Genomic DNA, 11,438 nt, shown 5'->3' on the forward strand with positions numbered 1-11,438 from the left:
GCCAGCAGCCCGAGGCCATCCGCACGGTGACCTCGGCGCTCAAGGAGCTGTACCGCAGCAAGCTGCTGCCGCTGGAGGCGTGCTACCGCTTCGGCGCCTTCCACTCGCCGGCGCTGGAGGACGCAGACTTCGACGGCAAGCCCATGGTGCTGGTGGCCGGCCAGTACAGCACCGGCAAGACCAGCTTCATCCAGTACCTGCTGGAGCAGGAGGTCCCCGGCTCCCGCGTGGGGCCCGAGCCCACCACCGACTGCTTTGTGGCCGTCATGCACGGCGACACCGAGGGCACTGTGCCTGGCAACGCCCTGGTCGTGGACCCGGACAAGCCTTTCCGGAAGCTCAACCCCTTCGGGAACACCTTCCTCAACAGGTGCGGGATCGGCAGGGTGGCCCTGGGTGGGAACTGTGCCTGGGCTGCTCCTGGGGCGCCCGGTGTCCTCTTTGCGGGGTCTCTGCTGTGCAGTCCTCGCTGCCTGTCTTTCCTGTCCCCTCTCCTGCCTCTGTGTGGACGCCTGACCTTCCTGCCCCCAGGTTCATGTGCGCCCAGCTCCCCAACCAAGTCCTGGAGAGCATCAGCATCATCGACACCCCCGGCATCCTGTCGGGCGCCAAGCAGAGAGTGAGCCGGGGTGAGTGAGGGGGGTGGCGCCTCCCTGCTAGGGATCAGGAGGGGGAAGCTGGAGCTGGACCCTGGATCTGAGGGAGGAGTCTGGGCCTGGACCCCCAGGTCTGAGGGAGGAGGCTGGGCCTGGATCCCCGGGTCTGAGGGAGGAGGCTGGGCCAGGATCACCTGGGTCCGAGGGAAGAGGCTGGGCCTGGATCCCCGGGTCCGAGGGAAGAGGCTGGGCCTGGATCCCCGGGTCCGGGGGAGGAGGCTGGGCCTGGATCCCCGGTCCGAGGGAGGAGGCTGGGCCTGGATCCCCGGGTCCGAGGGAGGAGGCTGGGCCTGGATCCCCTGGGTCTGAGGGAGGAGGCTGGGCCTGGATCCCCTGGGTCTGAGGGAGGAGGCTGGGCCTGGATCCCCGGGTCTGAGGGAGGAGGCTGGGCCTGGATCCCCGGGTCTGAGGGAGGAGGCTGGGCCTGGATCCCCGGGTCTGATGGAGGAGGCCGGACCAGGATCACCCAGGTCTGGGGGAGGGGGCTGGGCTCTTGCTAGGACTCGGCCTGGCTGTCAGGAGGGGTGGGTGGCTGGGTAGCAGAGGGTGCTCCTGAGAGGCTGTGATTGTTCTGTGGATGTCGGGTACTGCGGGAGGCGTGTGGGGCACGAGTGTGAGCAGCCTGGCACATGTCTGGGCTGGCTGGGGCAGGGAAGGGGAGAAGTGGAGAGAGCAGAGGGAGGAGAGGTAGGGCTTCCGAGTGAGTGACTCGCACCAGCCCGAGAGTTAGAGCCTGGCGGGCCTAGGGCCTGGGGCCGGGGATTGCGCTGGGAGGGGAATCTGGACCGGGGCCAAGGCGGGGCCTGGAATTTATAAACAGCTGTGCAGGGGGAGCCCAGACGGTGAATTCCAGCAGGGCCTCCAGGGAGCCCTCCCCGCCCCTGGGCCCCCGCCCGGCCCACTGCAGCACCCAGCATCTGACCCCCCATCTCCACCCCCCTCCCAGCCTCACAGGCCGGGAACCAGGGCAAAGGAGGCCGCAGTGTGGGGCAGAGGGGACGGGAGGCCAGGGCAGGGCGGAGACGCCAGGGTTCCGTGGCCCTGGCCCCTGTCCAGTGGCTCAGCCACATGGGAGTGAGGCAGGAGGCAGCTGTGGAGGCAGTGGAGGGAGGGTGAGGGCGCACTGCCAGGCGGAGAGGAACTCCTGGGGCTCCACCGGCTGCGCCCCAGGTCTCCACAGGGAGTGGAGTAGGTGTTTGCTTCCCTGGCCTTGGGGTACAGGAAGAGGAGTCCCCGGGTTGACTTGTGTGTGTGTCCGACCTCCCGCTGCCCTGGGAAAGTGTGTCGTGTGTGTGATGGGTGTGGAGGACTCTGGAGGACAGGGCAGGCCTCGTGGGCCACATGCGACAACCTCTGTTCGGGGCCACGCGGGGAAACGTGTGCAGGAGCCTGTGTGTCTGAGAATCACCTTGTGTGTGGCTGGATGAAGCAGCGTGGGGCTGGGAAGGAGCCGAGTTGTGAGTGTGAGTCTCTGTGAGGGAGGCCCGGGCAGGTGTGCTGTCTGTGTGCGTCTGTGAGGTGACGACGGAGGACCAGGAGGACAGAGGATCTTATGGACAGTGTGCACAGGCGTGCCCTGTGTGCGTGTGCGAACGTGTGTGCAGGAGTGTGACTGGGTCCGTGGTGCCCTTGGAACTGGAGGGTGTAGGGTTTGAGTGTGTCTGGTTGTGTCTCTGGAGGACAGTGGTTGTGCGTGTGCCTCCTTGTGTGTGTGCGCGCGCGCGCTGGTTGTGTGTGTGTGTGTGTGTGTGTGTGTGCGTGTGTGTGTGTGTGTTGGGGATGGTGAGCAGGGGTGGCCCGGAAGCCTGCATCTTCCGGCGTGTGGCTCAGATTGTGTCCGGCTGGGGGTGTGGCTGCCTCTGCTTGCCGCATCTGTGAGCACCTGGCGTGTGACTGGCCCGCGGGGCCTTCTAGCCCACTTCCAGTCGGGCTACTGTGTAGTGCAGGCTGGCTTTGAACTTGTGGCGATCCTCCTGCGTCAGCCTCCCCAGTGAGTGCTGGGATCACAGCTGTGCGCCACCACGCATCCGCCTTGCACTTGGCTACTTTCAACTGTGGGACCCTGCCCGTGCCACCCACCCTGTGCCCGGCTCTCTGTGCCCGGGACTGTGGCTCTCACCCCTGGCTTGTCGGACGGAGCTGGGGCACAGCCGGCCCCGTGCGAGTGGGCGGGACTTAACCCTGTGACCCCGCCCCCGCCACGTCCCGTTCTCACGCTGACTCAACCTCTCTCTGCCTCCCTCCCAGCCCCCTGAGACACACTTTCCTAGTCCCGGGTGCGCAGGCGCGCATGTGCACTGGCCCTTCCCCAAACAACGCCCCGCCCACCCCACCGCGTCCCGCTGCGCCTGGGCAGGACCGGGACAGGCCCGCACTGGCGCCCCAGTGGGGCGTGGGGGCCAACGGGCTCCTGTCCTGTGGCCTCCTGCCTGTGTGTCTTGCATAAGCCCCTTAGTCTCTTGTGCCTCAGTTTCCTCATCTGGAAAAATGGTGTCAAAAAATGTTGCTCACACTGGGGACTGTGTGCCCATAAAGACGGCTGGCACTGCCCCAGAGGCACCCCCAGCAGGTAGCTTGGGAAGAGACACCCCGCGGAGTCTATGTCCTGGACTACAGTTAGGACCCCGCTACTGTGCACCTAGTATCCGGTCTACCTTTTGTTTTTCTTTTGCAGTCCTGGGGATTGAACCCAGGGCTTTCATGTTGAGCTACGTCCCCCACACTTCCACCCCACCCTTTTTGTGAGACAGGATCTCACTAAGTCACTAAACTGTCCAGGCCAGGGTAGGATTGAACTTGTGCCCTTCCTGACTCAGCCTCCTGGAGTGCTGGGATCACAGGTGTGCCACCACCCCGGCTAAGGTGTAACTTACGTGCCATCAGACTCACTCACTTATTAGTGTACAGCCGTTGTTTTAAACTCTTCACATGCATCAGCTCATTTATATTCCTTTAATCTTCCCAGCGGCCCTGTGAGGTAAGTGCTACTATGGTTCCCAGTGTGAGGAAGAGGAAACAAGTTCAGAGAGACTGTGCTGCTTACTTGCCTAAAGTCACAGGGCTGTGTCAGGGCAAGGGTTCGCACCCACTTCGGCCTGCCTGCCGGGTGGGGGTCTCAGTCACCCCTCTCCGGGCTTCGCTTTTTTTTTTTTTGGAGACAGGGACTCACTATGTAGCCCGGGCTAGCCTTGAACTCACAGCGATCCTCCTGTCTCAGCCTCCTCAGGGTTGGGATGACAGCTCCAAGCTTTGCCACTTGTGGAACAAATGCTGGAAAAAACAGCAGGAGAGGGAGGAAGGGAGAGTGTGAGTGGTGAAAGGGGCAGGGGTCTTGCCTGTCCTCTGTCACATCCCCAGCGCCCAGGACTGCGCGGGGTGGAGGGGAGACTCTTAGTAAATACTGTTAAGTAAAAGAAAGACACGATGTAACTGTTTCCATGCCTAGAACTCAGCCAGGGCCCGCGTGGACCCTGGGGAGGTGCCCGGGGGGTTGCAGGAGCACCTGGGTCTCCAGAAAATATGATTGCCCCGGTGCTGGGACACATGTGGGACCTCAGGTATTTTGCATAGATCAGAATTTGGGCAGTTAACAGCCTGAACATCCGTACTGTCCAATATCAGTCCGGAATGAACGGATGCTACCGGCTGGCTGGAGGGTTCATGGAGGGGTCTGACTTCGGTCCTTTTTGTTTTTTCCGGCGGCCGCAGGCTACGACTTCCCGGCAGTGCTGCGCTGGTTCGCCGAGCGCGTGGACCTCATCATCCTGCTCTTCGACGCGCACAAGCTGGAGATCTCGGACGAGTTCTCCGAGGCCATCGGCGCTCTGCACGGCTATGAGGACAAGATCCGCGTGGTGCTCAACAAGGCGGACATGGTGGAGACGCAGCAGCTGATGCGCGTGTACGGCGCCCTCATGTGGGCGCTCGGCAAGGTGGTGGGCACGCCGGAGGTCCTGCGAGTCTACATCGGCTCCTTCTGGTCGCAGCCCCTCCTCGTGCCCGACAACCGGCGCCTCTTCGAGCTGGAGGAGCAGGACCTGTTTCGGGACATCCAGGGCCTGCCGCGCCATGCCGCGCTGCGCAAGCTCAACGACCTGGTGAAGCGAGCGCGGCTGGCGAGGGTGAGCGGTGTAGCGGGCCGGGGTTGGCGGTGGGGGTACTCCGTCTGCTCTCCTGGTCTCCTCTATCTTTTTTGCTGTTGATTTTTGAGACAGGGTCTTGCCATGTAGTTCAGGCTGGCCTCGAACTCACGGCGATCCTCCCGCCTCAGCCTTCCGAGTGTTGGGAGGACAGGCGTTCCACCACATCCCGCGGTCAGATGGTATCTTGTCTCTCCTCTGTCCACAGCTCCCATGACTCCCATCTCTGAAGGCCAGGTCCTTGAGGTCAACCCTTGCACTGCACCCCTAGCCCTGCCCCAGGGACTTTGTGCTTGCTGTCCTGTCTCCTGACAACCTCTTCTCCTTGTGCTCCTCTCCCACCCGGCTCCCCGCATGGCTGGTGCGCGGCTGGTGCACTCCGCACCTCTGTCAGGTCTTCGTCGATGCCTTCTCAGGAGGGCGGTCTTTGCCATAGTCCCTGTTTGTGTGGGTCCTGCCGGAGTGCTGCCCCCAGGGCCGGGGCTTCCCTGCCCTGTGCGGCGCCAGTCTGGGGGTCTGCTTGCTGTCTGCCTCCTCAGCTCCGGTTAAGTTCAGAGCCAGAGACTCTGGAAGTCCTCTGCCCATGAGTCCCAGAGCTTGGCCAGGCCGGAGCTCATATTTACCAAGCGCGACACCTAGAGAAACGCTGTGCTTTACAGCTGCTCCTCATGCTGGGCCTCTGCCGGGTGGTGCTGGCTGGGACAACCGCGGCCCTCCTGCTCGGCCTCCTGGGGAGGAGACACCCACCACTCCAGGACAGGGACAGCCCGGCCAGGCCAGGGCCGGGGCCGAGGTGCCCAGGGGAGGTGTGGGAGGCTTCCCGAAGGAGGGGGCATCGGGTACCCAGAGTAGTCAGGGAGGGCAACTCCCTCTGAGGCTGGCCTCTTGCGGGTTATGCCAGGGTACTGAGAGCTCAGCAGGCTTCAGAGCAGGACAGGGTGAGACGCTGGAAGGGGCTGCAGGAGGAGCTCGGTTAGGGCCTCGGGGAGGGAGAGGCCAAGCGGGGCAGTCCCAGGGAGGCTGCCAGGCTGGAGTGCGGGCCGGAAGCTGGGAGGGCGGGAGGCCCAGAAGGTTCTGAGGTGTTGGTGTAGGACGGGAGAGCGTGAGTCAGAACCCCTCCGCCCCCAGGAATCCTGGCGGGAGCCAGCGGTGTGGACGGGCGGGCCGGGAACCACCTTCCCACCTTCCCCGGCGCTCCCGCGCTCCCGCTTTCCCCGCCGACTCTCCGGCTCCCTCCCCACCGGCCGTCCCTTCCTCGCCCGCCCGCGATCCCGGTCCCTGGGGGAAGCAAGGGCGGGAGCTGGAGCCCGGGAGCCCGGACAGGGCCCGCTGGGGCTCGGACACCTGGTGCCCCCCCCCCAGCAGGAGCGGCTCCGGAAACCCAGACAAACCCCGGAGCCGCCCCGCGCCCGGGCGGAGGCCCACCTTATCTCTTCCTGGCACCTTCCCCCGCTTCCTCCCTGGAAAAGCCATCGGCGCTGGCCCCAGTCCGGCCGCCGAGGGCCCCGCCCCCTCTACCCAAAGGGTCGGCTCCACAAGCCCCGCCCACCGACCTGGCCACACCCCGCCCCCTTGGCGTCTCAGACTGTGGGCTGCACTAGGTGTGGACCGGGCGGTGAAGGGAGGCTGGTCCGGGCTGGAGAGCCGGCGAGCCGCACAGCACGTGCAGAGGTCCTGGGGCAGCAGCACGCTGGCCTGCCCAAGGTGCCCAGATGGTTGGAGGAGACGGCTGGAGCCCACCGAAACCCATCATTATTGCCGTGGTGGAACCAGGGCCTTCCCACTGAGCCACACCTTCAGCCCTGTTTTACTATTTTGAGACAGCGTCTCACTTGCTAAATCCACAAGTCGCACACACTAGGCTCAAACTTTTTAAAAATTTTTTTGGGGGTACTGCGGATCGAACCAGGGTCCTTGGGCTTGTGAGGTAGGCGGAGGAATCACTGAGCTAAATCCCTGGCTCCTGGGCTCAAACCTTTGATCTTCCTGCCTCAGCCTCCCAGAATGCTGGGGTCACAGGTGTGCACCACCGTGCCCGATTTAAACCTATGATTCTTTAAAAGATTTTTTTGAAGCCAGTGTTTTCTTTTTATTGTCCATTTAAGGCTATCTCTATCCGAAGTGCTCTCCCACGGGACCCACTGTCCCTGGCCCTCTTCCCTACAGCCACCCCCTGTCCCCCATGCATAGCTTTTCCTTCTCTGCTCACAAAGATGATTTTTTGGGGGTGCTGGGCACGGAACCCAGGGCCTCATGCATGCCGGGCGAGCGGGCGAGTGAGGAGCACCGAGGTACAGCTGAGTGCTATGCTGATTTCACGTTCACATGCGAACCCCGTCGCTGTGCTTCCTGTAAAGGTGGCTCCTGGGGCTGCCCCCCTTGCTTGTGTTTTGTGTTTAGGAGACTGTGGCTCTGAGGTTCCCGAGTCCATTGGCTCATCCCCAGCCTATTTCTCATGCACATGGTGCCAGCCTGGAGGAAACAGAGCAGGCCCCTGAGGCTCATGTTTTGACGGCAGGAGACAGAATAAGTAAAGCCACAGATAAATGAATTAACCATGGATTGTGACACCTTGTGAAGGAGACACTGAAGGCTGAAGAGTGGGCTGGGCCACTGCTCAGCCCATGTGGGAGGAGATGTGCACAGGACTTCGAGGGTGGGGTCTGCAGAGCTCCAGACAGAACAAGTGGCAGGTGCAAAGGCCCTGGGTTGGGGAGAGGCTGGCACAGAAGCTCCTGGGTTATCCATGGATTTCAAGGAGGAATGGGAATAAAGGGGTTAGGGGGAGAGATACCGGCGGCATCTTTAGGACCCATGCAGGGCAGTGGCACTCAGACTGTTGGCCTCAGGACCCATTTCCACTAAAAGTTACTGAGTTGGGTGTGGTGATGCATGTCCACAATCCCAGCAGTTAGGAGGCTGAGGCAGGAGGATCACCAGGAGTTCAAGTCCAGCCTGAACTCTACTGAGTGAGACCCTGTCTTTAAAAAAAAAAGAAGAAGAAAAAAGATCCAGTACGTCTTAATTTCTGGGGCAGGCAGGGCCGGGTGCCACTTCCCCAGGACTGGCAGAGCCAAGATATAGCACTGGGGATGGGCATGAGTTCTGGCTTCAGGAGGGGTCACCGAGGCATGTGAGAGGCATTTGGCAGAGGCTCAGCCTGGCATGGGGGAGTGGGTGGTGTGGAGGGGCTGGGTGCAGGGGCTGAGGTGGCTTAAAGGAGAAGGAATGGCGGAGCCCTGCCATAAGTGCTCCGGCAGCCTTGCTAGAAATGTGGATCACTAATCGGGCGCAGCACAAGGGAGGCTGAGGCAGGAGGATGGCAAGTTTGAGCCCAGCCTCAGTGAATGAGCAAGACCTTGTTTCAAAATAAAAAAGAAAGGGCTGGGGATGGAGCTCAGTGTCAAGGCCCTGGGTTCAACCCACAGTTGGGAAAGAAAGGGAAAGGAAATGCAGATCCCCAGGCCCTGGCCCACCCCGGCGGCCTCGTGGGCTCAGGTGGGAACACTCCTCCGCAGGTCCACGCCTACATCATCAGCTACCTGAAGAAGGAGATGCCCTCTGTGTTCGGGAAGGAGAACAAGAAGAAGCAGCTGATCCTCAAGCTGCCCGTCATCTTTGCCAAGATCCAGCTGGAGCAGCACATTTCCCCCGGCGACTTTCCTGACTGCCAGAAGATGCAGGTTGGAGCTGCTGGAAGGGGTGGCAGGGTGACGGGCGATGGGAGGTCATCTTCCAACTCTGAGAGGAAACCCGGGAAGAGAGGAAGCACGTTCTGGAAAGCGTCTCCCAGTGTGGGTCTGTGGCTTGGTTTCGGAGGGAGGATTATAGAGTGCAGACAAGACCCATAACAGTGGTTTAGGTTTTTGTCTTTTCCCTCCTTCATAAAAATCCCAGAACATGCTCTGGGGTTGATTTGGTGCTTTATGGAGCCAAAGAACTAGTCTTTCTTACTTTTCATCCATATCTGGCCTCCAGTTTCTTGGGAGAAACTTCATGGTACAAAATGGCTGTAGAAACTTTAGCCATTGTGTCTGGATTCCAGCCAGCAAGAGGGGAGGGAGTGGAAAAGAAGTTCCTTTAAGGACCCTTTCTGGAATAGTCCTAGTCACTAGTACTTTCTACAGTGATGGAAATGTTCTAGGCTGTACTGTTTAATATGATAGTGACTGGCCACATTAAAACTGAACTATAGAGCCAGGAGTGCCACCCGGCCTGTAATCCCAGTTACTTGGGAGACTGAGGTAGGAGGATCACAAGTTTGAGGCCAGCCTGGCCTGCACAGTGAGATGTCTCAAAAACAAAAAACCCCAAACAAACAAACAAACAAAAAACTGAAGGGGCTGAAGATGTAGCTCAGCAGTGCCATGCCTGCTTGGCAAGTGCAAGGTCCTGAGTTTGATCCTGGTGCTAGAAAACAACAAAACTGAAAATAAAAATTTAAAAGGGCTGGAATACAGCTCTGTGGTACAGCACCCCCTTGGGTTGTTTGATTTGCAGAGAAAGGACGGGGAGAGCACCAAAAAACCTCTGAGTTACAGATTTTCTTTAATTTTAACTAATTGAAATAACCAAACGTGGCCATACTGAACAGAGTAACCTTCAAAGTTGCACTGGCAATTTGTGCTTATACCCAATTGGCTGGAACCGAGTCACATGGCTAACTGGCTGCAAGGGATACTGGGAAGTATAGTTTTTCCCATGGGCAGCCATGTGCCAAGGTAACTTTCAGGAATTCCCCATTGACGGTGAAGGAACAAGCGGACAACGGGAGACTGGGAAGCTCCTTGGGTGGTCAGACCTAGGATATAGTGCTGGGGAATACAGTCTGGGGATATAGTGGCGGGCTGGGTGTGACCAGGGCTGCTCTGATGTCTTGGATCCCATCCTTCCCCACAGGAGATGCTGATGGCCCATGACTTCACCAAGTTCCACTCGCTGAAGCCCAAGCTGCTGGAGGCGCTGGACGAGATGCTGACTCGGGACATCGCCAAGCTGATGCCCCTGCTGCGGCAGGAGGAGCTGGAGAGCACGGAGGTGGGCGTGCAGGGTGGTGCCTTCGAGGGCACCCACATGGGGCCCTTCGTGGAGCGGGGCCCAGACGAGGCGCTGGAGGATGGCGAGGAGGCTTCGGATGACGAGGCCGAGTGGGTGGTGACCAAGGACAAGTCCAAGTACGACGAGATCTTCTACAACCTGGCGCCCGCCGAGGGCAAGCTGAGCGGCTCCAAGGCCAAGACGTGGATGGTGGGCACCAAGCTCCCCAACTCTGTGCTGGGGCGCATCTGGAAGCTGAGCGACGTGGACCGGGACGGCATGCTGGATGACGAGGAGTTCGCCCTGGCCAGCCACCTCATCGAGGCCAAGCTGGAGGGCCACGGGCTGCCCGCCAACCTGCCCCGCCGCCTCGTGCCCCCCTCCAAGCGGCGCCAGAAAGGCTCTGCCGAGTGAGCCGCTGCCGCCTGCCGGCCCTGCTCCCTCGTGCCCTGCTGTGGCTCCCTGGCTCTTGGCTGCACACTCACCCCTGCCCTGCCCCACACGCGCTGCCCTGCCCGGCTGTGGAATCTTCCTCTCCCCACCGCCAGACATCCAGGTCCAAGCACTTAGTGGGGACCTGGGGGGAGGGCAAGGCTGCTCCCTGCCACCCTTCACACCTCGTGGCACATAATGGCTGCACCGCACCCCGCCGACACACATGTGGGCACGTCACACTGACACTAACACTCGGGCATTGGCACGCCCGTCATTCATTCAGATGTTCATTGAGCACCTACCTGCCTGGCCCTCACGGAGCTGCCATCCTCAGGAGAGGGCGCCCACCGATCACACAAACGCATGCTGAAATGACAAACTCCCTTTTTCTCCCGCCGGGCCAGGCAAAGACCCCACTTTCTCCTGTCCTCAGGTCTTGGGACCACTGGGGACCCACAGCGAGGCCATGACCTCCATCTTCCTCAGAGGGACCCTTTTTCTGCCCCCTCCCTTCCTTTCCGGGGAAAGCCCCAAAATTCTGATCACAACATTTCTTTAATAAAGATCTTGTAGCAGGTAGGAAAACCCCTTCCACCCTGGCCCCTCCTGGACCATGCCCCCTCGGAGGGTCTTCTGCCCTCCGTGCCCAGCCTGCCGCGGGGGCCCCTCTGCCCGCACTTAAGAGGCACCCCGACTGGACACAGCAGCCCGAGCTGTCCTCTCGCTCGGATTTCGGGGATGTCCTGGGAGGGCTCTTGGTGCTAGTGCCCCCCCTCCACAGGACCCGCCTCTGTCCTCCCGTTAGTGCCTCAGGGGCCCCCACGCAAAAGCTGGGGTGGAACAAACAGCTGAGGCCACGCCCCTCCCAGCTGCTGGCTGGGATCCCCCCCCCACCCGTGACCCCATCCCAGGAGGGGCCCCGGAGCAGAATCCGAATCGTGTCCCCACAGAGCGAATAAAGCCCAGGCTTCTCTCCAGGTCTCAGGTTGTCTTGGGGCGCAGAGGGGGGACGGGTGGGGACAGCCCCCCCACCGGCTCGCAGGGGCGGGTGGAGTCTGTGACTCAAGGCAGGAGCCTGGTGACTCAGGCCCGGGCTGGGGGCCAGGCCAGCATATTTTCCAAAGAGAAGTGACTGGGGCCCGGCCCCCCGGGACACCCGCCCTCCCTCGCC

The 11,438-nt window shown here is 61.1% G+C and overlaps 1 protein-coding gene across 1 annotated transcript in view; it reads left to right on the top strand.

Moving 5' to 3' along the window:
* The window catches only part of Ehd2 (EH domain containing 2), a 24,233-nt gene extending 12,994 nt beyond the window's left edge, over nt 1–11,239 (top strand). The window contains exons 12-16 of the mRNA XM_010640909.3: nt 6–370; nt 532–629; nt 4,365–4,777; nt 8,314–8,478; nt 9,695–11,239. Coding sequence (XP_010639211.2) covers nt 6–370; nt 532–629; nt 4,365–4,777; nt 8,314–8,478; nt 9,695–10,246 — 1,593 coding nt within the window. The 3' untranslated portion in view covers nt 10,247–11,239. The remainder of the gene's footprint in view (nt 1–5; nt 371–531; nt 630–4,364; nt 4,778–8,313; nt 8,479–9,694) is intronic.
* Nucleotides 11,240–11,438: the final 199 nt, after the last annotated feature.

This window comes from Fukomys damarensis, unplaced genomic scaffold, assembly GCF_012274545.1.
Source record: "Fukomys damarensis isolate Sample0158 unplaced genomic scaffold, DMR_v1.0_HiC HiC_scaffold_19, whole genome shotgun sequence".
NCBI lineage: Eukaryota > Metazoa > Chordata > Mammalia > Rodentia > Bathyergidae > Fukomys > Fukomys damarensis.